The sequence below is a fragment of the Phaethon aethereus genome (assembly GCF_964289735.1).
Source record: "Phaethon aethereus genome assembly, chromosome: 1".
NCBI classification, from domain to species: domain Eukaryota; kingdom Metazoa; phylum Chordata; class Aves; order Phaethontiformes; family Phaethontidae; genus Phaethon; species Phaethon aethereus.
In genome coordinates, this window is record NC_138575.1 from 52,245,216 (window position 1) to 52,271,231 (window position 26,016).

Sequence of the window (26,016 nt, forward strand, 5' to 3'; positions counted from 1 at the left end):
ATATATTACAGGCTTCAATCCTGACTGTGCGTTCATTTCCATTAGATTGACTCTATTCTAGCCACACTACCTAAAATTTACACACACAGATGGGTAGAACCACACACTCATCAACTGAAGGGATCACGACTACATCAAATGCAAATTCAATTCCTAAAGTTTCTATCAAAAGCGTGTTGATGCTTCTGGGTCCTGCACTTAGGACACAACAACCCCATACAACGCCACAGGCTTGGGGAGGAGTGGCTGGAGAGCTGCCCGGCAGAAAAGGACCCAGGGGTGCTGGTTGACAGCAGACTGAACATGAGCCAACAGTGTGCCCAGGTGGCCAAGATGGCCAATAGCATCCTGGTTTGTATCAGAAAAACTGTGGCCAGCAGGAGTAGGGAAGTGATTGTACCCCTGTACTCAGCGCTGGTAAGGCTGCACTTTGAACACAGTGATGAGTTTTAGGCCCCTCACTACAAGAAAGATATTGCGGTGCTGGAGTGTGTCCAGAGAAGAGCAACAAAGCTGGTGAGAGGTCTGGAGAACAAGTGCTATGAGGAGCATCTGATGGAACTGGGCTTTTTTAGCCTGGAGAATGGGAGGCTGAGGGGAGATCTTATCACTCGCTAGAATACCTGAAAGGAGGCTGTAACGAGGTGGGTATCAGTCTCTTCTACCAATTAACAAGTGACAGGACAAGAGGAAACAGCCTCAAGTTGCACCAGGGGAGGTTTAGGTTGGATATTAGAAAAAATTTCTTCACCAAAAGGGTTGTCAAGCACTGGAACAGGCTGCCCAGGGGGAATGGTTGAGTCACTATCATGGGAGGTGTTTAAAAAACATGTAGATGTGGTGCTTAGGGACATGGTTTAATGGTGGACTTGTATAGCAGTTGGACTTGATGATCTTAAAGTCTTTTCCAACCTAAACAATTCTATGATTCTTTCAGCAGCCTAGCACTGGCCAGCTTCACGCTTGTCCTAAGGCAGGGGGGTCCAGCCTCTGCTTTACTTCTCTCTGAATCCGGTAGCTGCACGTAAAAGGTCACGTAGCATCGATCCTGTTGGTAACTTCACAACACTAGTGAGTTGTCATCCAAGCCCACAGTCCAAACATGAATTGAGGAGGGTACAATGTGGAAATGTCTCCTTTCAATTACATCAACCATGTGCTAGCTGCCGTGGGAGGCAGCACCTGCCGTTTGATTGCTGTACTCTTCCACAGTAGCACATGTAGAGCAATGGTGCACACACGCACTCAGGAAGCATTTATCGCTAACTTTAAACAGCCCTGCTAGCCATGTCTGAACTAGCTAGTTCAAAGCAGTTTTTGGTCCTGCAAAATGAGTTGCAGTATAGTAGCAGATGAAGTCTTGGGTGCCTCCAAATGGTGTCTGGCATATTCATACAACTTTGGGTCTCAGGGGTATTGGGAGCACCAACAGGACGTATTTTCAGTGTACACTGCTGGTAAGGTTTATTTGTCTTTATTTGGCTATGAGTGTGCAGAGTTAAACAGCACCATTGTATTTCCTTCTCTGCCTATTTTTCGGTGCTAAAACAGGGTGTGTTATGCACACTTCAAAGGCAGAGTTATGAACAACTGAGAGAACTGATGATGAGTGAGATGCCTTGTTTTACACCTGGTTTGCCAGTGTGTTAGCAGGGGTTATTCAGCCCATGCCAGAAGCAGGCAAAAGGTATCAGCTGTTGGGGGGGAACCTGCTGTTTGTGAGTAGAGTTAGCCTTAATGTAGGCTGAGTTCCAGGCACCCATGTAAAACTCGGTGTGAAAAGACCTTGGGAAGTCTGCAGGTGACACGGGAGCCGCTGTGGGCCATTTCCTCCAGTAGGAGGAAATAGGAAGTAGGACATGAGTGCAAAGCAACACGTTGTTACCGTGCTGCTTCTACTCTATTCTTGGTATAAAAATAGTATCATTCTCAATGGCTGCCGGTGCTGGCTGACAAGACCTCTGCTTTGTGAAAAATAAATGCAAATGTTTTGCTTTATGTCAGCTAGTGATCAGACAGTAAGTTTAAGAAACAATGATCATCAAATAAATGTAAATATTTTTATTTTTAAAAATGTTAGTGGCACCTTAGAGGCAGTTATGACTACACAACAAAATATACAAAAATTACATTTTCGTAGTTGCATTTTTCCACAGCGCTGCACAAAATGAAAATGGCATGAGAAACATTGTAGATCATACACTGAGACAATTAACTTCAGTCAATAAACAGAGACAATTTTTGGTATACCTCGATACTACCAGGCCCAAGTTCCCTGGGTAAAAAGGAAGGGTGGCTTTGTGCAAAACTTTCCAACAACAGTACAACTTAATATGCTAAACATACAGCTAATCAATCATACAAGATAGTTTGACTAGTCCTCATGCAGTCTTTATATACAGCATCATCTCAGTTTGCTTTTTCAGGGAAAATAAGCAATTCCATTAACTAAAATTAAACTTTTCTTAGCCTTTCACTGCTGTAATGTAAAATTGTCTGATTCTTTCTGCCGGACTCCACTCAGCATCAGAGAGATCATTCAAACTTCATCTGAAAACAAGCCTTTTATAATCTCTTGCATTTTAAAGGGGAGCAATATAATTAATTAAAGGCCATATTCTGGCATGATGATAAATGAAAAAAGCAGGTAAATATTTGCTTGATTAAAAAAAGAGAATGAACTTGCCCGATTGCTATTCCTAGATGGACTTTCAGAAGTGATTGAATTCTGTTATCCAAATTAAAGTGTCTAATTACATTAATCTGTGTTTACCTTCTGTTGTACCATTGAATCCAGAAGTAAAATGTCTATATGACAGTGGAAAGGGCCTTGGTTTCCAGCATTGGTTTCCATGCCACCTAAATGAACCACAAGCTTCTGTGGGTTGTGTTTGGTTTTTTTTCCCCCAAACAATTCCTTGTTCATTGATTAACTCCAGAAAGCACTAACTGTGATTATGCAGTTGACTTTGTATCAGACATAAGCCTGAAATGATTCCTCTTTAAACAGCAATGTTCAACTTTAACTTCAAATGTTGGGGTCCTTGTCTATGTTATTCAGGAGCTAAAAACTAACTTGTAACCCTAATGATTACTAAACTGAAGCTTATGACTGCACTGAATTTGTCTAGCTTCAACTGCTAGTCAGTGGCTCATGTATCTTTCCTCCAGCAAATTGCCTTCACCGATTGAATTTCTATTCCCCAGATAAGCAGTCATGATTTGTTCAAGGAAAACCATTGGCTTTTAAATATCCTTAATGTACTGCAGTTATCAGCTCTATATGTGATAGTCCTGCAGCAGGGGCACTGCATAATACAAGCATTTTGATACTGAACTAAAAAGCAGTCTTGATAGTGCTTCTCTAAGAATTCAGAACAGGTATACATCACAGGAGTGCAGTAAAATGAGAAGTTGCATGAACACCTATAACGTAAAGTGAAAAGGAGAAGAAATTTACACTGGGTCTTAATTCAGTGCTGTTCATGATTAATTGGATGTTCAACAACAATGGAGTTATAGTTGAAGCTGGTGGAGGGATCCATTATACAAGTTTTAGAGGAAACCTAACTTAGACCTGAATGCTGACATGGGAGAGATCAGGAAAATTGCGCTAACCTTCATGAGAAACTAAATCTTCAGAAAACTCTGAGGAAAAAAAGCTGCCAAAAGCCTATAGAACAGGTATTAACAACTAACTGAAGGGCTTTTCCGTTGGGAAACTACTCCCAAAGCAAAGTGAAATAATTGACTACCAGGCAACACCAAGCAGAAAAGACAGTGTCTGGCAACTTTTTGTTGAGTGGGAGTGTTTTAGAGACTTCTGAGGAGTTAAGAATGTCTAATGTGTTGTATGAAAATGTAAAAGTAAGTGGTATCCTGACAAGAACATGATTAATAATAGACTAGATAGAAGGAAGAAGTTTTTTCCAATGAGGGTTATGAAACACTGGCACAGGTTGCCCAGAGAGGTGGTAGATGCTCCATTCCTGGAAATGTTAAAGGTCAGGTTGGACGGGGCTCTGAGCAACCTGATCTAGTTGAAGATGTCCCTGGTCCTTGCAGGGAGGTGGTTGGACTAGATGACTTTTAAAGGTCCCCTCCAACCCAAACTGTTCTGTGACTCTCTGATTAATTGACAGAGAAGCTGAACAAAGTTCTCACTAAGACAGGTCTTGCAACAGTTTGGGATGGCGTAGGCCTACTTTCACAGCAAGTAGAAGTCTGACCACAGGCCAGATAAGTACATTCATATAATTCCAGCCTAAGCAGTGGAAGCGATGCTGATACTGAAGTTAGTGGGACAGGCATCGGCCCTGGCTAGCCCAGCCACCAGCCTGCACTTGACGCCAGGTACCGACACCGCCGGCTCGCCTGCACTACCACATCCTGGTGCCGTTTGTATCTGTTCCCTGTAGGCAAAAGTTAGAAGAACCTTCCTCGGCTGAAGCTGCCCCATCATTCTGCAGGGAGGCTGCCTAGAGCGCAGTTGTAGGGGCAGCAAGAAAGGAAAAGGCTCGTTTCCCTTTTTGTCCCTGCTTGGCACTCGCAAGACCTGTCCATTAGCCCTTTAGGTCTCTAGGTGTGGAGAAATATCCCCATCTTTCACTAGGTTTTTCTTCCAGCCTAGCGAGCTAACATGGCATGCGCTACCCAGCAGGGTCTGCACAAGGTAAGAAATGGGAGGGTGAAGGCAGAAGAGGAGACCTGCCTCCCCTTTGGGTGGCCTTCTGCTTGGCAGTGCTCCTCGCACTGCAGCCTGACCCTGTGCAAAACTATGGCAGTTCCACCCACAAGCAGGCTTTTACCCTTCACTTCTTCTTTTAATTTCTTAATGTGTGTCACATCCTCCAGTGATTTAAATCCAGCAGGGAAAATAACCTAAGAGCAGTGCTGTGCCCATTTACCAATTAGGGTTGTTTTAATTTGCATGAGTAACATTACGCAGCCTTTACAGCTTTTTCTCTGCCATATACAAAGCCAATATGGAAACGCAAGACTCTTCTGTTTCCAATTTGGACCCAGTCAGATCTTATCAAGACAGCAAGCAGTCTTTCGTAGGCCCATTGATTTTATGTTCTACCCTCATTTTGCACTGAGGTCATCTTCCAGGATTGTAATAGGATACCCTTGGAGCAAAAGCCTTCACCTCCCCAGGTTGTACCATACCAGCTTCCTTTGTTATAAGAAAAATGACTAACCTTTTTCCTGCCTGACCTTGAGACTATGTGACATTACACTTTTAACTACGTACACTAGCACTGGGAGGATTATATCTTTAAACATATAACCATGCAACTAGCAAAGGAGTTTTTCTTACATAAAAATACTAACATGTGGTATTTGTTGCACAGGTACCCTCTGAACTCACTTAACAAAATGCTAGACAAACAGTGTTTTCTCAAGTGGCCAAACCAGAAGGTGGCTGTGCAAACTGAATGGAGGAAGGGAGATTATAATAGAGATGGCACAAAAACACCAGGAGGAATCACAGCTGTCTGGGAATCAGCACCAAGACTCTTAGGTTTTTTGTAATGGATGTAGAATCTTGTGGCCTATGAAAATGAGTGGAATAAAACAGTCACAGGGCTGGTTAATAAAATGGGTGGGGGAATTTAGGAGAAGACTTCAGAAAGGAAGGGACTCTGAACAGAAGCACACTCATTGGCTAAAGAAATGGAAAGTACAGACTATTAAAAAACACTATACGCCTTTTCAAAAATGAAGATAGGAACAGATTATATTAAAACAGTGGAAAAGACCAAGAGGATCTCAGGACACATCAAAAGGGCATAGAAACAAACCAAGGGAAACCCTTTCTTGTGATATAAAGACCAGGAAAGAGCTGCTACTTTTTTTTGTTTTGTTTAGTCTTTTTAACATTGTGGAAAGGACCTTCCTGTGAAGAGGAGTTTATGAGCTGCATTGGTGGAAGCAGCTCATAGCCTCCTCAGTTTATGCACTGGCTGTGAAAGGAGGCTAAGTGCAGATGCTTGGAAGGTGGGGTCTGGCACAATGCAGGCATACAGTGGTGAAATGGGTTAAGAAATGTGAGAAGAAAGGTCTTCCTGAACTGAACATCAGCAGGAGCACATGCAGCAATTAAGATAGAAGAGTTTTATATGTAACCTCTCTTCCCTTCTTCAGGGGATACCAGGAATACCAGGGAAAAGGCAAAGAGGAAGAAAAAAAAAATTAAGGAAAAGAAGAATGTATCTATATAATAATTCTTCCTGACACAGCCAGAGGTAAAGCAATTGGTAAGTTTAGGCTTTATAAAGTCCTGTCACTCTCAGCAGGAGTTTTGCTTTCCACTCCACCTTCCTCTGAAGATTAGGCAGGGCAGGGTTAGGATAACATGGGTGTGCCCAATCTGATCCATTTCCTGTGCCTGCAAGCCAGCACAATCCTTCCTGATTTCTCTGTTCAAAGACATAGCACATATAAAGAATTCTTTAACGATTTTTAAAGTATTTTAACTGAATTTTCTAAATGCAGCTAATTCCATCCTTTCTTCAACCCCTAAAGCCACAAAAAAGTAATTGTATTCACTGTTAATCCAATTGAGGTAAAATGTCAAAGTTCTTCCTCTGCCCCCCCGCCTTTCCTCAGAATAAGAGTTTCTGAATTTCTACACCAACTATTGCACTTGATACAAATGTACACATCAAGTAATCTTCTTTCCCCCTCTGTAAAACCAGCGTAACAAATACTGCAACTGAAAAGAACATCTGTCGTGACAATTATTTTCAAGGTAAGTAACACTGAATATCAAATAAATTAAAAAAAAAAAAAGACAGTGTCACCAGTTATTTAAAGCAGAGTAGAGAAGGATTCTGGTTGTAGTGGTTTGGTTGTTTATTTTTTTTATTAAAGATCCCATTTTACATCATGGCTGAAAACCAAGCAGATTTCAGGGAAATTTTTTTTGCAGTTCTTAAATCAAGCAAAATAAATTCCAGTAAGAACACAAAACCAACCCTGTCTCCTAGTAGTGGTACTGTATGCTAATACGTTATATAAATTCAGGAATGTTTGTCAAGAGAGTCTGCACAGTGTTTGTATATTTACAGAAGTTTAACTCCTTGCTCCCTTAAGGACCTGTTCCCTCACGCTTCTTCCACATTCCTTAATTGGACACAAGAAAGAAATCCACTGTATCCAGAGTCCCACCACCTATCTGCCTTGCAGTCAGTTAGAGCACCCCAACAATTCAGTGCTAACAACGGCTAACCTAAACCTTGCCCTTCTGTGTGCCCCTTTCCCCTTGCAGGTTTCAGGGCTTGAAGCCAGTGAGTGCTTTGGTCTGCATGACAACTTACCCACCAGTTACTTGCTGCTTTACTCCTGTACAAAGTGTCACCGAGATCTTGTCATTCAATTCATCTTTGGAAGCATTATGCCACATTTATGTGTTTTCCAGGCATGATGAGGAACAGTGCCAGGATAGAACAACCGCTAACTGTGGTCAATAGTCATCACTGGTCTAATTTACAAACAATAAACTCTCTGTGCAAAGGGTTACTAGCAGAGGCATTAAGTTTTGCTGGTCCTGAAAACTAGTAACCCCATATACAGATACCCATTCACTTAGAATCAAGAAATATTCATACATATGACTGTATAATTTGGTTTATCATTCTAGCTGGATTCAGGTTAAAAATTAATTTCTTAGTCTAACAGGGCTGACACAGATTATGGTGCACTCTCTCCTGATCACACTCTTTGCACTCCAGTCTAGTAAAAAGCACACCTGACAATTGCAGTTGCTTGGATCCCTCCCAGAGCACCATACCATCTTTTGTGGGTGTGGGTTTGTAAAGTCAAAAACCTGTTGGATTAAGGCAGAAGACCAACATAAGTGAGCAGTTCGTCACAGACATAGCCAATTAGACACAATCTGATTGAATAGGCAAGTGACTGCCAATGAGTATGCGTTTATGTATTTACACCTTCAAAGTCCAAGAATTTTTGTAGCCTTCTCCATCCAGTCTGCACATTTAAACTAACAAAGAAAAACAAAACTGGTATACACACAGCACTTAAAAAACAGAGAGGAGGGAAAAAAACCAAAAAAGCAGCCAGACCAGCAGCTTCATCTTGGTATGATCATCCTTTCAATGGCACAAATTATATGATCCCAGTTTTTACAAAATATTGCCAGCAGTGTCACTGCAAAAAAAGTGCAGATGATATGAAAACGGCTCTTCATCATAGGAGCAATGAACTTTGCAATAGTAGAAACGCACACTAAGATGACAGTCATGAAGGCCAGGATAACATTTATACATTTCCCCAGGAGCATTTTGGCATTAACCGTTTCAGACTGCTGTGCTTGCTGTTCTTGTTGATGGAGCTCCAGCTTTGAAACCCGGGTCTGGCATGATTCCAAGGCTTCCTGGAGACAGAAACAAGAATTAGGGCAGCTGTATTTATGTACACCACTTTTCCCATTTTAGCTGCAGAGCCATCCATCAGCTAGATGAGAAGTGTAATTTATTAGAGACTCCTAAAACTTGAATGAACCATCAACTTTTTAAAAAATAAATGCGCTTAACATACCTGCAGGTGTGTATCGCTGCCTGCTCAGGCATAATCAAGTCTGACAATACTGTCCAAAATGTAGTTTTTACATTTTTCATGCTTGAGAAAAAGTATCATTACTCTAACGTACAACAGATAATGTTTCCTGCATACACTCATGAGAGAAAGCACTGGGAAAGCTGTTGCCATGGCAACTTTCACTGTATTAAAACAGCATCAAAGTTTCTTTGTATACATTATAGAAAACATTAGTGTTGCACAGGCTTGCTGTGATACTAATTAACTCTACTGTGCAACATATACCATCTGGTTTACACCACCTCTCTGGTCTACATCACTTTTGCTCTCAAAGCCACCCATTGTACAGTGCTGGGATTGAGCCCTCAGTAAGGGGTTGCCTTCTCCCTCTGTCTGTGTGAATGTTCATTAGTCCACACCCCAGGTGGGCAGCATGCAGTGGAGAAATCTGTGGTGACGCTTTTACAGGATTCTTAAACTCCAACCACTTTCCTTGCGCTGGCAGGGTTGTTTACCTGATCACACAGTAAGCTGATTCAACCCAATACTCTGTGTGAAAACAAAGAAACAAAGCCAGGGCACACAGAGTTATCAGCTTTCTTTGACTGGGTCAGTTCTCCCTTGTTGAACCAGCTTACCATATGACCAGGTACCAAAGTCAGCGCAAAGCATGTGGCACAGCACTTTACAACAGGCGGCTTCCTTTCGCTGTTCTAGGAATCAGTAATAATACACAGAAAACAGTTCTTAATAGGTGGCACAAAGCCTCTTAGGGTTTGTGCACGGTCTCTGCTACACACTGAAGAACTTTCCTGGTCCTTCTCCCACTGTGACCGTAAATTATTCTTAAATCATCTCATGCTGCTTTAGAGAAAGTCCAGCTGCAGAAGTCTGATACCCGCCGTTCTGCATTGCGAGGCTAAGCAAGTGTTTTAAAAACCATGTGCCCATCCCTTAAGGACAGAGTGCTCCAAAGTTAGGTTGTTACTTAAAATATCCACAACTTAAATGCTTTTACTCTATTTTAGCTTATTTGCCAAACCCCCAAATAGACAAGTTTAAACAGGCCCAACTGTACAGAGATAAAAGAGACAAGGCTGTATCAACATTGCACTTCAATTAGTGTTAAAAGTCTCTGACACCCCTCCAGGGTTCTGCTAATGAGTTAGCGAACATTTCACAGCCCTTCTGCTGCAGAACTCTGGGCTCATTCAGTTCTTACATCCTCAAGATGCTTTCACAGAAAGAAGTCCTGTACAAGGGACCTCCTCCTCTTTAACACCTATGATACGCTTAGATTCAGCACCAACCCTTTCCCGCTCTGTGCCCAGTGGGTTCCTGACTCTCACACCAGTCAGGAAACAGTGTGATTGTCCTGCTACCTGCGCTCTCTACCTTTAGACATGTGGGCACAGGGGTGCACAGGACAGGGTTGGGGGTTTTTTTTATACCATCTGAGATAATATGAAGGCAGGTTTTGAGCATTCCTTAGTTGTTAGTGAATTTAAACCCACGGTAAGGCAAAACAATTTTTCACCACTTGCTCAGACTTTGGGCAGAAATATTATGCATTATATAAATATTTATATACAATATAAGCATTTAAGTATGTCACTACATGCTGCCAGGACAAATTTGTAGACATTATTATTAGGTTTTGATTGATGCCAGACGTGACTACAACTGGTCACTCGGAGGTGAACACACACTACAGCTTTGTCTATAGGGGCAATTGTGACCATAGGGTAAAACTCTTAAATTATAACTGGCAAATCTACAAGTCTATTTATGAATTAGATCTCTTACTTTTTAACCTTAAACTTAATTTATAATAAACCTTGCCAGTGATACGACTACATATTGAAGAAAATCTGAGCAAGAGGGTTACATTAGGACATTGCCAAAAGTGGCATTTTACACAACACGAGGTAACTGAATTCCTTCCTCCTCTGGTGCAGGAGATCAAAAAAGGCCATTCTTCAGCCAGAAGTATGCCTAGGCTATATCAACAATTTCAGCAGCTAAAATTCTGAACTCACTGAAACAAATGGAGACTGTCATCAATTTAAATGTGCTCGATTTTAATCTTAAAACAGACAAAACATGGGCTTAAATCTTTCCCCACATTCTTTATATACAAAGATGTAGAAAGATGCAAGTGTTTTACCATACAAGATTTCTACGAAATGTTAGAAGTTTATGAATAGGGAAAAAAGTAAAAAAAAAAAAAAAAAAAGAAAAGAAAAAAAAGAAAAAAGGTACCTGAACATCTCGTGATCGCTCATATGCCTGATACGCCACTTTCTCCTCTATGCTGGCTAGCTCTTGTTTCAAGTTTGCTGTCTCATGTTGATGAAGATCAGTGAGATCATTTAACTGGTCTTCCAATCTTTCATATCTTATCAGGAAAAAAGGTCTAAATTTAGTGCCTTCTATTCAAGTAATGCTAAATCATGAAAACAATTGCACATTTTAAAAGTTAACTTCTCAGTGTACTGTAGATCCATCTGACTGGCATTACAGAGCACAAAGATAAATCAGTAAAAAGTTTGGAAACTCTCCATAAGCATTTATTGAGCAAACTGAAAGCCTTTGTGTGGCTTGAGTGTTCCTTGCTGGCACTCGGTGTTAAAAAGCAAATATTTGTACATCATTGGCAAATTATATGAACTATAAACAGTGGCTAAGGGTGAGTGGCTAACTCACTTTTCCGTTTCTCACTTTTCATTTCAACAGGGAGATACGGTTTCATAAGTAAGCTTGAGCCAGTTAGCAGCTCACCAGTAGTGAAAGGAAAACTATGTTCCCTGGATCCTCTCTCAAACACAACTGCAAGGTCCTGCCGTTCATGTACAGCCTGTTCTGGCATGTCTCTTCACAGTAAACCATTTCAACTAAACCGTCAGAAAACAAAATACTTTTTTTTGGCAAGTTTATAACTTGGTTTAACACACAAACAGGCAAATGCTACAGTTGGCATAAAAACGATGGAGGCAAAATTGTCTAGCTGTGGAAATGGTGGCAGGAGGCTTGAGATATTAATGGCAGTGAGCTGTCAGAAAAGGCCGCTTTGCATTCTCCTGAAACCAAGTCCTAAGTGCAGTACACGATTTGCTCTGTTCTTTCCTCCCCCATGTTACCACCTGATATCCAACCCTCCCTTGTATTTCAAGAAGCGTAAACAAGGGGAACATTAAACGTTGCAATTCGTACTGAGGTTTTGCCCATTAGTGGAGTAAAGACTTCAAGAGACAACACTTACTTTAACAAGCTATATGACAAATGGGATATAGGTACAGTGGGTACAAACCCTCTGTAGGACACATCTCACTTCCCACAGTGGATAATAAAGGAATTAATCACCAAGTAACAAATTCAAGAGGAAGTTGTGCTACATTTCACAGCTCTGTGTTACACCAGGGTACAAAGTGACATCACATCCAAAAGATAGCAATGTGTCTGAGAAGTATTTGGACAAGGTACTCAGGACTAAAGGGTATATTTATCAGCTGTAAGTCAGCTCTGCTACACCATAGACTGATTAGCATTTTCAAGTTGCAATAGATCAGAATTCTTCCACCAGTTACATAACAATTGGCATCTCCTATACACAGTATTCACATAATACAATATGCCAGTAAGATGTCAGATGAGGGAATTTTCTGACAAGCCTTCTCCAAAAGGCAAAGAACTACCACATCATTTGATAGGAAATATTAATGTTCTACATGTATTTTCAGTTATTGGAAGGACTGGAACATTTTGGTACCAGATATTGACTGGAATTATCTTTTCCTCTTGCTTCTGAGATATCACACACACAAGCACACACCCATATTTACACTTTCCAAATAGCTTCTATACCCATTCAAAAGTAATTTCAAGAGAACAGTTAAAAAAAAATACCTATATCTTTCCTCTTGTAACATCTGAGAAATAAAGCCATAGTCTCTTTTAAATTGTGCTTTTAAATTCTCAATATCATCAGCTAATTGGGACTGTGTCTCCTTGATTTCCCTTAGTTCCTCCAAAATCACAGAAAGCTTTCCTTGGCTGTCCAGGGTGCTTGCCACAGCAGGACCAAAGGAAGTATTCCCATTACTATCTGCTGAGCCAGAGGTCCCGCTTGAGCATTCATCATCACTAACATATTTTGGTTTGGCAACAATGGTGGCACTGCCCCCATACGTTCTAGAACTTGTTTCTGGACGAAATTCATCCAAGGTATTTTTGAGGTGAGCAATGTTGTCTGCACTACCGAATTTGTTTCGGATCAGGTTTGCAAACTCTCTAGATTTGCTGAAAACAAAGACAGGTGGTGTCAAGGAAACACCCGGCACACCCGACTTGCTGCTTTCTGTTCCATGCCCAGAAGTACGAGGCTTTCCATGCTGAATATCTTTCAGGTTATCTTTGGAAGTATCCTTAGTACTTTTGGAAGATCCATTTTGTTCAATATCCTTGAGCTTTTTGTGATACTGTTCCAATTTCTTCTGCAGCTGGGCAATGGAGTGGGCAGATTTCTGGTTCTTTTTCTCAAAGACTTGTTTAATGCGCCCAGCCTGTTGCTTGTCTGCACTGTTTACCAGTTTCAAATACTCAGCTACGTTTCCATCTCGAGCTGTTTGTTCAACTTTGATTTGTTCTGTAACCTTGAGGATTTTCTGTTTCAAGCTATCTGCACTGAGTTTGACTTTGTGAAACTCTAGGACCCCATCTGGTACATCGAAGTTCAGGTTGGTGTCAGAGCCTCCACGGCGAATGTTAAGCGGTAAACTCAGGGTATTCATGTCATGTCTTTCCACCTGAGGAGAAAGAAAATAGATAAATGGAAGTGGAGTTTTACTTTTTTAAATCCAACTTTCAGTTTCCTTTTCTACATGTCATTACAAGAAGTACACAATGTAAAATAGCTTATAGTAGCAAGATAGAAATTTCCTCATATAAAGTCAAAGCCCTGGGAGAGGCATGAGACAAGAATGACCTAACCAGAGTAGCTTCATCCCTATTAGCATCTCATGCTAGCCTCTGTGACAAAGAAGGTGCATTTCATTAAAGACACCGCAACATCTAAGAGACTGCTTAACGAATGCTCTAGCCATAACGGGTTTTCGGAGCTTTAAGACCAGAGGGAAGTAATACAATTGCTCAGGCAAGACCATTGCAGAGACATGGCAGAAGCTGTATTAAAATATCTTTTACAGATGAATTTGTGAAATGCTTTAACTACTCTTTGCTTCAAAATGCCTGACATCCTATGTTAAAAGTTTGATTTTCCACTAGACCATTTATTATTGTCTATCATACTGAAGATCTTGCAGCAAGACCTATGTGCACATACATGTCCAGTGATCACCATTCAATCTTTTCCTTGTTTAAAAACATCAAAACATCATTAAGCATTGCTGTAAGGCTGTTTTCTTATCTTTGCATAGTTTTGTCTGTGGAAATTGTCTCCAGTATCCCTGTACTCCCTTTAAAACACAGGCTCAGGAACCAGACGTGGTATCCTACTGTTAATGACATGATTCATGCAAAGATTGATCAGGGAAACTATCCTCACCCTATGTCTATCATGTCAGGTTTACAAACACAGAGGGGGTAATACAGCCATAAAATTGCATCTGTATCTGACCATTTCAGAGACAAGATCATCTCTACTCCTGCTTTATAGTCATAGCTTTATATTACTGAGGATTACAGTACTTTTTTTTTTCTTCTTCTTTTGCTACTGCATTGCTCAGGGTGCAAAACTGGTAACATTAAAGTTCACATTCACCACTCTCTAAGAAAAATGGACACTTGAAAAGTGCAAACTGAAGAGTTCTGGACTTGACAATTTCTTCTGAAAAATATTGGTTAATGGTGACCTTTAAGACTCAGACTCTATTCCAAGGATTAAACCAGTGCTGTGGCCTAATAGCTCTGCACTTTACCAGTTCATTAAAAATAATTGATATTGAGCCATATGCTTAATTATTAAAAAGATGTGCAAATGATTTTTATAAATATATAAAAATTGTATATGATCTAATATAATCAGTCATATGTGCTTCACAGAAAATACAGTTTATTGATGAGATCTCATTTTAGCATTTGCACATGACACACATGGATGGCATTCTATATTCAGGATAACACCTAATTTAAAGAGTGACAAACATCACAAGTGTCAAAACTAACATCCATTTTTATTGGTTTTTCTTTTTAATTGAACAAGTCTTAGAAATATAACTAACAGGAAAAAAAAAATCACTTTTACAGATCACTTTTTAAAGTGATAACTCATAATAATTGTTGTGATAGCTAAAATATGCATTTAATATAAGCAAAAATAGTTTAACATAGGATACTTGTATCTTTCCAAAGGCTCATACAACAAAAAAACCCTAAACCAACAATCAAGGCAAATAGCTGAAAAGCTTTGATACTAGGTCCGTACCCCATACTGCAAATATCTCTTTAAATAGATTTACTGGGTCTCAACAAGTTCAGTAAAGAAAAAAAGCTCAGTATAAAACAATAGTTTCCTGAAACAACATAAGACATTTTTTAATAAGCTTTGGCACAAAATTATGCTGTAATAAATCACCAAATTGCATATACACATAAGACGGATCCATCACTGATGTCACTCGGGACAAGCTGGACATAATTCTAAGAATGGGTGGGTCTATCTCTAACCTTTACACAGCATTAAGTGTTTACTTCCTTAGTACAAAATAGTCTAAAAATGTACTGTAATAATTGGATACAAGCCCAAACCAGATCCCTTCTCCGTTATGTCCTCTCCCTCACTGGAGTCTCTAGCGGTCAGCAAGGTCTATCATCACCATGCACCCCCTACCTTCCCGGAACTTCAAGGTCACAACATTCATGGAGAGAAAAAGAACAATAGCGTTGAGGGAATACAGCTGCTGAAAATTGCATTGCTTTTGGAGTTGAGGAAATCAATTAGCATGTGACAAATCTACTTCTGAAATGAGTAAGACTAATTGTAGGGTCAGTTTAAATTCAGTGAAGTTTAAAAAGAATTGTGTCTAAATTCCCAAAACACTACTAGGAGTGGTTTTTTTAGCTTACTGGATTGAGAGCTTACCAAGGGTACAGAAGAGTCATATCCAAGACATTCCTCTATCTGATTGTATTTGGCCAAAATGGCAGTTGTCCTCTTGCCATTGTGATACACGGTTGGGTCAAAAAACAGAGGCTCCTGAAATCTTCTCTTGTTGTAATACACCTTTTTGTTGGGGGGTAGGGTTTTTTGTGTTTTGGGTGGGGTTTATTTTTTAGTTAGTTGGCTGTTTTTGTGGGGGTTTGCAGAGGAGAGGGCTAGTTTTGGGGGTTTGTTCATTTTGGTTTTTTTGAGTTTTATTGTTGTTCTGTTTTAAATCAGAAGCAAGCAGACACTGGAGGACCTAGGTATCTCTAGACAAGATATCTCTATCTTGATGAGTAGGACAGGTTGGCAAAGATCCACTTGTGATTGCTTTATAGCTCAACACTAATGTTACCCAAAGACACCAGAGGTCCAACTTCAAATCCTATCTCAGATCCTGTCCCAAATCCTCCTTGCTGCAACAGTCTCATCCTGAGATGAGAAGAATTACCCTCTGTGTACCTTCCTGAAGCACCGTAAATGTAGCTTGCACTTCCTGCTGTATCGAATGCCCAGTTCTTTGTAGTGAGCAGAAGACTGTCAGATGCTACCTCATCACCACAGGGACTGGCACGCTCTCCTGTGATGGGGGCTGAAATCCTCCCACACACAGGGGACTGAACACACATCCCCCTCAAACTACACAAGTGCTCTTCCAGCTATGCTATGGGAAGAGATGATGAATGCCATCCTTGCCACTGTTCTTTCTGCGACACATGCACCTGACAAGGGCACCAAGCTGTTAGTAATAAAGAAATTGTTGAGAGATCGATTTGTTTTTTTAAGAGTTTCATTGTGCCTGCCAAAAGAAAAACAAACAAACAAAAATATACACACACAGTGTGACCACAAAAGCCAAAACAACCTATCTGGGACCAGCTATATTTCTGGAAGTGTGAAGCACTTACAGAAAAAAAAAAAAGAATGGAATCATCATACATCTCTCCTACCAAGATAACAATTAACAGGGAGTTGGGGATTAGCAATAGATGAGAGGAAGCAGTCCCAAGAAAAGCTGTAACACAAGGAAGGCAACGCACCAGCCCAGAGTCTGAGGAAATACCAGAGACATGTCCAGAAACTGGCTTCTAGGAAAAACAGGGAAAAAACAACTTACACATGGTTACTGGGGTAGCCATAGATGACCTTAGCACAAAAGAAGAAATCTGGGGCTTGGAGTGACCACTACATTTTACGGAGCAGTTCACATGTGCACTTTGCTACAACCCAGTTGAGAGCTAATTTTTACATTTGTGCTGCTCGGAGACTAGCTTTTAAGAAGACTGATTTAGGAGTGCAGCAATTCAGGCTCCTTACCTGCATCAGAGCCAGACACCACAGATGATTAGATAGGTACCTCTCAGAGGTAAAGCAACTTCATTTTGCCCCAACCTCCCTTTTTCCAAGGAGCCAAGCAGATCCCTGTCTGCATGGCCAGGCTTTTAATGCAGGCCATCCCAAGCCAAAGTCCAGAGCTTTGAAAGGGATAGCAGAATAACTGCTTGGTGCAATGAACACAGGCGCACTGCTAGGAAGGCTTCATTACACAGGAACTGGAAGGTAAACTTTCCATCTTAAATGGTAAGTGTAGGGCTGGGTAAAAGGGAACCTGCTATTGAGAAAGAAGCATTCAGAGCATGATAGTGCTCTGAAAGCCCAATCACAGAAGCAAGGATAGGGATTTTATAGGCATTGTAATCATCCACATGTTTGCTCACTTGCTGTCTGAACGCTCAGATTTGCAGACCATGCTTAACAATGCACTCAGAGCACAAAAGGCCCCACGTGCCCAAATGCCACGAGTGTTGGAAAGGCTCTGCATATGGACAGGAACTGCTGAACGGGCAAGAACATCATGCTTAACACCCTATGTAGATCGGCCATTATATCCTCTGGTTGCAAAATGCAAAGCAGACACAGGAGGTTATTTCTTCCCCACAGGGCCTGGGTGGGATCCATCTGGGAGAAAGAAATCTGTAGTGAATAGAGCATAGAGAGCATGCAGCCCACCCTCAGGCTCACATCCCATGGCTGCTTAGATGAATCACTTCCTCTGTTCCACTGTGTCAATAGCTCTCCCCTGACAAGTGAGAGCTCAACCACCTATGTTCAGGTGTCAAACTGAATTCTGCTGTTTATTTCATAGCTTTCTTTTATAGTCTTTTAGGAAGTGGCTGAAAGAAGCACAGAGAAAAAGCATTTGCGAGACAGGCATTGACTGCATATATGCCTTAAGCTCCAGAAAGCACACATCTGGGTTGTCTCACTAACAGAAGCAAACCATGAAGATACAAAAGTGATCTACTCATTCAAATAGGCTCAGCTTAAAGGTGGGGTTTTTTTTTTCCTTTTTCTTTTCCCAGTCTTGTTACCATCACCAGTCATAGCTGTGCAAACTAAACAAAAGCTTATGATGACAATTTAAGTCTATCTTGCAAGACTTTTAGAGGGGTATCTGATTAGTGCTTAGAAGAAGAATCCCATAAGAAACATACAAGGTAGGATTAATGCAGCTCTAAAGCTTTTAGGGTTTAGCAATAGCAACAAAAATAATCAGGAGTAATTCTCTTTTTGTCAATAAGTATACATATACCAGAAGCACAGGAGTTCCAATGGGTAAAAGAGCATGCAGAGGAGGTTTTGTTACTTTTTCAGTATATTCCAATGCAGAAAACAGTGTGGGGAGAGAGTTTTAGCGTCTCTTTCAAATCCACTTAAAAACCACAGCAGAAGAGTCCTTCAGGGGAGGCTTAAAACAGTGCTTAATCATCATAAACGGTTTTAAGTTATATAAAATCAGCCCCCAAAATTGCTGTAGAGTATGTTACAGCAAAACACCTGCTGCTTATGTTTTTTTAAAGAGCTACTTCATAGTAACATCTAGAAGTACCTACATGCAGAACATCATATGAATAATTATGGAGAGGGTTGAGAATACAGGAATGGAGGAAGACAGCAAACTCTGCTTCTACTTTTTACTGGGGAAATCGGAGATCCAGGGTAAGTGATTTGTCTGAAACCACCTGGCAAATGCTGATGGAGTCAAGTAACACAGAAGGTTGTTCTTTGACCATCAACAGTTTCTCTATCACCTGTCAAAAAGACAAACATTAAAGCTGTAAGGCATCTCACTAACACATATCAGGGGTTTATTCCAGGCAGTAGTCAAAGATAATCCCAGATACCCTTTGGCTGGTATCTGCTCTTGAATATTCAAAGTCTGGGGAGCTTCAAGGCCATTTCATGAGTAAGGCTTCATACAGAGGCAGAGTAGCCTGTAGGACTTTCAATACTTTTGAACATTTTCTCCATTATGCCAACATGGTCTGGTAATTATAAAAATTCAGTTGTTATGCTAAGCAACTTCAGCAAGACCTCAGATACAGACTAAGCAGCTAAGCATACGAGGTAAGCCCTCAGATATAGAACGCATACCTTCTCAGGGTTAGTGTGATCACCTCTCTTTCCCTCCTTTTTAATTCTTTTTATTAGTACCACAGAGTTGAGACTGCAAGCACAGGCACCTCAAGAAAGATGTAAATGTGCTTGTAATTTTTTTTTTTTTTTGCTTAAACTAAAAAGTTTAAAATGCTTTAACACAAACTCTGTAGAACGCAATGTCAAAGCATATACACATAAGTTCTGGTGTTACTAGAAAGACAGCTTTTATTCTCTTGGTCTAATTTAGTCAATGCCAAATAGCCATGTATAACCTGCAACCCAAACAGCCAAGTTCACGCCAACGTTGTTTTGCCTCAAATCCTATGGACATGCTCAGTTCAAACTAGGAGTATCCCAGAAATAACCTTTTATCTAATTTCTAATTAAAGGACTGAACTTTAACAATTGTCTGACAGTTGGGCTTGATGATCTTAAAGGTCTTTTCCAACCTTAATGATTCTGTGAACTAAGGCCAAATTAGCTAGGTCACTGCTTGCGTGTAAATAAGTCTTTAAATATGGTACAATTTCAGATTAAACCAACAACAGGAGAAGAGAACAATGGGGGGAAGAGGCAGTTTTCTGCTTCACTGCTAACACCAGCTCCTTCAACATCCACTGAAAAATCTCCCATGTCACAACTCATACTCAGTCCTGTTCCAGGTTATTCACAGCATAAAACTGACATGAGCAAACCAATTCCAATACAAACAACTTCTGTGCCTAGACACTGCAAACTTCAACAGGCCTTTATAAAAGTAAGCAAGCTACTTTCCATTTACTGTCCAGCAGTCAAGTAAAAAAAAAAACAAAACCCAAAACCACAACCACAAACCAACAAACCCCCCCTCCACAGTCTCAGCTAGGGAAAACAACAGAGCAATGAACTAATACCCAGATTTACTATGCTTAAGTTACTTAAGCGGGCAATGGGCTCCACACTCCACAGTTAACTGTTTTGCTTCAGATCAGTCCCACTCTTTAGATAAGTGCCATTAATTAAGAAGGAGTCATTGAAGTACTCTCTCCAAACTTCTTAAATCAAAATAAATATCACTTTTATGTGTATGTTCCTTCTGTCTCAGGTTTCCATGGCAATATAAGGAAATACTTGGGAGTCCCAGGTGCCACACGGGTGGTTCCATCAAGAAGTGCTTGTGAGAAGCCTGCACTCCCACTGAAGGATAGTGCCTTTCACCTGATACAAATCCCTCAAAATACAGGCACTATGAATCAGTGTAGGGGTGGCATATTTTTGAAGAGTGATGCAAGATATTCTGTATCTCTTCTTCTAGACTAATTGTTCAACTTACTCTTAGTGTTTCTAATAAGTGCTTCCCCCCTGCTTTTACAGATTTTCTTCCCCTCCCATTCAATAATAAGCTTTCTTTTTCTAAAGATGTTCAAATAGATGGCAAGAATGAAATTTCCCAGAATACTGTGAAATACTCTGTAAAAAGCCAGCTGCTATACATTTTCAATTATTAAATCCTTTTCTATGAATGAGAGTTTGATAAAAAGCCCGCCACATCTCTGCCATGACTAACCACTTCTCACAGTTATGGCATATGCTTCTGATTTCCCACAACTTGTGATTTAGAGTGTGCTTTCCTTTGTATGACTCCCTCATCTAACTTCACATCACAAATTATCTTTTCCATGTTGATAAAAATACAACAGGTCACCTGCTCCCTCCACCAGGTTCTTTCTGTTTCATGGTCAACTCTTAATTTCATTGGTATTCAGACTGTCCAAGCATTTCCTGAAATCCCAGCTCCTGGAACTGTACAATCATACAAGATATTTCCAGGGAATATTACTAAGTTTCTTGCCCTCAGTTACAGAGAAATAACACCCACATCTAACTTAATAGTCAACAACCAAGTCCTCCTTCTCCCCAAATACAGACAATGTTAAAGAAATCTTAAATATGTGATTTGCAGATCTACAAAAATCAAAACCACAATCCAACACTGATTTTAGAAAGTCTAATTTATCACTTTTTATTGCTTTGAGCTGGCAACATATATATAAAACCTGTTTTGCAACAGGAACATTAAGATTTTACAGTAGCAGGGAATTCTGGAAGTATTACCATTCAGAGAAAAAACACTCAATCCAGTTAGACTGGCCGTCATAGGCAAAAGACCTAAGATGTGGGTCTTTTGTTTGTTTTAACCATTCCAAAACTTCCATTTATAAACAAGAGAACAATAGCTCCATCACGCATAAGATCTTTTCATTTGCGTTAATGCTGCAGCAGCACATCCTGAGCATATAAACAATCACATCTTGTCCTGTACATGAACTGAGTCACTTACTCAAAAGAGCCTGCTGGCTTCTGCCTTTTTTCCCCCCTTCTCGCCACACTGGGCTGATAAAGTAAAATCTCAAAAATACATTTCTGTTACATCAGTAGGTCTGCCTATACACAGGACTTTCAGTTCATTTTTTGATATGAAGGCCTGATCAAAAGATAGGGTCTGTTTCACTACACTACATGATTAACAACCACAGGCTGTTAAGCAGCTTAGATGTAATTTTTCACTATTATGGGAACTACTGGAAGGCTTACAGCTGCGGCTTTGATCCCTCTCTAAGAAGACTTCACACGTACTTGATATTCCTCCCATCTCTCTAACTTGCTGAACACCACGAGGTCTCTCCTTCCCTTCTCCTCTACCCTACCCCTGCCCTTACACTTCAGGCTGCTCTTCAGGAAAGGATTTTGAAGAGCATTTTATTTACCTCTCCATGATAACTAGTACGTCTCTTCAAAAGGCAACTTCATTTTTTAAAGCTTATTACTTATATACAAAAGCAAACTTGCACTATTTGCCCCATGACACACATGCATTTTTTTTGTTCCACACCTGATATCCAAGACTTGTATTTGTACCCAATACCACAAACAAGCCCCAAGGCAGAGAACTGCAGGGAAACTGGGCCACCAAAAATCAAAAACTTTGGCCCTACTTCATGATCTACATTTACTGAAATAAAGAAAAAAAGAAAGAAGACAAGCCCAGAAAAGAAAGAGAGAGATGAAAGGTTTTATTTAAAAAAAAAAAAGAAGTTTAAAATTATTTTTAACAAAACTGTATTTCATTATGCAAGATAAGGACAACTAAAACTGGAATCACACAGATGCATTATTATACAGGTCATTTGTTATTCATGAACACTGCTGCAATAATGGTGTTTTAAGATACTGTACATAACTGATTAACACAGCTCTGAATAAACTCTAGAGAAAACACCTTAATTGCAGTGCAGTAAGTACAACTATTCTCTGCAGATTCAGTGGATTTAAGCCTCTACCTCCTGAAGACCACAACAACAGAAACTTTAAAGCGCTTTCTTATTTGCATTTCTTTTTAAGATAACAAAAATATTTTCCTTTCTTTTCACTGAAGGAGCAATATAAATCATTAGACAGAACCACAGTTTTCTGCTCAGGCAGTATTCCTTGCTTATCTTCCTCCTTGAAGAAAATGAAACATTGCCCCCCAGGTTAATATAAATAACATATGTAAAAATATAATGGAACAAGGATTTCTGCTGCTATGACTATGCTACAAAACTGGGTCACAGATGATGCTTTCCATTTATTAATAGAACTAATCAAATCTTCTCAAGAGCAACTATGGCAGTTCTTATTCTGGAGGAAATGTCTTCAAATATTATTTGTATGCCTACTATCTTCTTATTTATATTCATGTATATGTATAAAAATAGGCTTTTATAAGTATTTTTAAATATACATAAAATTATTATTATTATAAGCAAGTACTAGTGCACAGAAAATTTCTTATACATACAAAAAAAAAAGGCAATGTTTCAGCTGATGTGCACTTTCTGTAGAACCTGCTTTTGGCAGGATATTTTAAGTTTAGACCCTAACAATCAATTCAAATAGTTACAATTAGACATGTATTCACAAAAAAAGATATTTTTTCCAGAAAAAAAGACACAAATAGCACACCTTTTGAAGCTGAATGTACCTCTACAAGCAGATCTCCCTGAATCCTCCTTTTTGAAGGGGCTCCATGTGCACATAATAGCAACACAGAGTGAATGACTACTGCAGCTAGTGTTTTGTGCGCTCTCCAAAAACATGTTTTGTGTGTGCATCAATTGCCTATTTGTTAGCTGTAAAGGAAGAAATCCTTTTAGAAGCCTCCAAAAAAATTTTAATAAACTTTTAGCTTAAGTGTCTTGAAGAAATAACCATACATTAAAACACTGCCTATAGCACATGATTTTGAATAGTTTCTCACACAAACTTTTAAAATGTTTATGAGTTTGTACTGGCATGAATTATTCCTATAAGCTGTTGGGGGTTTGCTTTAAAAAAAAAAAAAAAGCAACATTCCTATCAGTCTTTTCTCCCTGAACCAAGTTCAGCTAAGACTGTTACATCAATTTTTCTGAAGTGAAATAACCTACTATTTGTACTTAATAATGGGTCATCTCCATACTCCATTTTTTCCCTTTTTCTTTCGAATTTTTGTATATACCATACACTTCAAATACTAATGCACATTACAGAAGATATCTCGACCCATAAAAGAAACTGTATTGTAGAGAAGTTCCACAAGTCAATAAGACAACATTAATTAATTAAAACACCAAAATACAGAAGGCTTGTCTAACTGAAAAGAAAACCAAAAGATATTCACCCAGTTAGAGGGGAATAAAACCCTACAGTAAAATTGTTACCTAGTCTTAAAAATATTCCTATTCTGAGAACATACTTCCCCAATTAGTGAGCTCTATTAAGCTGAATTACTTTGAGATAGCAATTCAGACACTTTCAGAAGATAAACTACGTTAAATTGTACTTATGTCACCATATTACTTGTAACAAACGTGTTAGATCACAATTTTTTTTAAGTTTTAGGGGTAAAGAAACTATTTTTTAAACAACTACCTTAACAGGGATTCACAAAATTTTGAGAGTATGATACAAAGCCCCTAATGTCATTTTGAACAAGCTTGAGTAGTAACAGTTATGTATTTGCCAGGGCAGTACTGGCAAATAAAAGCAGACTTTTCCTCTCAGAGATGTTTGCAAACTGAAAATATATTCATCTCTGTTTGGCCAGAAATAAAATGTCAAGAGTGGAATGAACTCCTGCAGATACTGAAGGCTCTTTACAAAGCTCACTGCCTTCTACTCCAACTACAGGGCACATTTGGTGAACATCTCTTTATATAGTATAAATACACAGAGGAATGTATATTATGCACAAAATTTGGGCACAAATGCAGTGTTCATAAACTAAACCAAAACCCAAACCCAAAGAAAAACCTCCTTTCTCTCTGCCATCCAACACAAAAAGCACTCCCAAATGCAGAACTGTGAAATGAGAATCACAGCCAAGAAACAGTAATGACTTTGTTTAACAGACTACTGGAAAGTGCTCAGAAACTGTAGAGTTGCATAGCACATGGAACTGCATAGAGCAGAATAGATTCAGTGGAAAAACTGTGTTCAGGTTGGTCTGTCTTAATCTGCTAAAACCACATTGCTAATCTAAAAGTCATTTAATACAGTGAAATTAAACCTCCTTATCTTAGCTATTGTAATTGAGAGGGTTGATAAAATATTATAGACCAACTTTATGCAACTTTGCTACATTAAGATGTTTATGCAAAATCATGCTCTATGTGGCACAGATCTAGTCAAGAACTATCATAGGAGACAGCAGGGCTAAAAAGGCAGCACTGATAATGCAACAGCAACAGTAAGAACCATGTAAGAAAATGAGAAACCACTATGGCTTTGCAGCTTGGATTGCTTTTACTGCCTTTTCTTGCCTTTGGATAAGTGTTATAGGCTCCTGTCCTTCATATTCAAGGCCTTTCAGGTGTTTTTGTTAAAACTCTAACTATGAAGACAGAAGGGATTAAGGCCTTTATAAATGTTTTCAGAGTCATAATTTAATTTGGATCTCAGCATCATTAAGGATATCTTGGGTGTTTCGACCTAGCCCTCCAGAGGAAGCGATGGTGTCAGAGGGATTATTTATTTAATCAAATAGGGCAATACTAACAATGTTTAATTGCTCTGGGATAACGTTGCTCAGGTAATGATAAAATTATTCTTCAAGTAATATTTGTTGAAACATAATTAGAGTTCAGAGAGGTTTACTTTACCAAGATGTTTATATGGCCAGATGCTATACTAACCATAATTTAAGAGTCTAAAGACAAAACAGGCTCATATCAAATGAGGACCACTGGCTAATCAAACTGAGATTTTTTTTGAAAAAGAAACGTTAATATTGTCATTAGAATATTGCAGTACAGTCAACTTTACATAAATAGAAACAAGTATACCTCGCTGCAGAAATAATATCTACACTGACAGTTATGTGCTTAGTCATGTTATAAGTTTGTATGTTTTTCTTTTCAATTGTATCTTTCCTCATATCTTCTTGCTTTTGCTCATCTAATATTTGCAACTTCACCTTTTTATCTGAAATTAGTTTAATCATGCTTTTTATCTGGGATATACTGTGCCTGATGCAATACTTACCAAGATTTACAAAAATTGCAAATGTACGCATTAGTGTTTCTTAAGAGTCTTACAAAAGGAGATACAGGAAATTAAGACTATCCCAGAACAATTTGTCTTTTTAAAATAATAGTGATGATTTATATTACACCACACAAACAACAAGTGTTTATTCTGGATACTGCAAAATCCAAAGCACATGATTTTATAAAAGCCATACATTTAAATGGCTACTTGACACAACAACTGATAATATTGCTTAATTAATAAATTACAATCTTAAAAGAGAATGGATTTTGCTATATTCTCAGTAGTGTCTACTATTAAATCCA

The 26,016-nt window shown here is 39.3% G+C and overlaps 1 protein-coding gene across 1 annotated transcript in view; it reads right to left on the reverse strand.

The window, feature by feature from the left end:
* Positions 1-7,831: 7,831 nt before the first annotated feature.
* The window catches only part of TMCC3 (transmembrane and coiled-coil domain family 3), a gene marked incomplete at its 5' end in the record, with an annotated part of 46,616 nt that continues 28,431 nt past the window's right edge, over positions 7,832-26,016 (reverse strand). Inside the window, 3 exons of the mRNA XM_081997717.1 lie at positions 7,832-8,398; positions 10,825-10,960; positions 12,469-13,367. Coding sequence (XP_081853843.1) covers positions 8,096-8,398; positions 10,825-10,960; positions 12,469-13,367 — 1,338 coding nt within the window. The 3' untranslated portion in view covers positions 7,832-8,095. The remainder of the gene's footprint in view (positions 8,399-10,824; positions 10,961-12,468; positions 13,368-26,016) is intronic.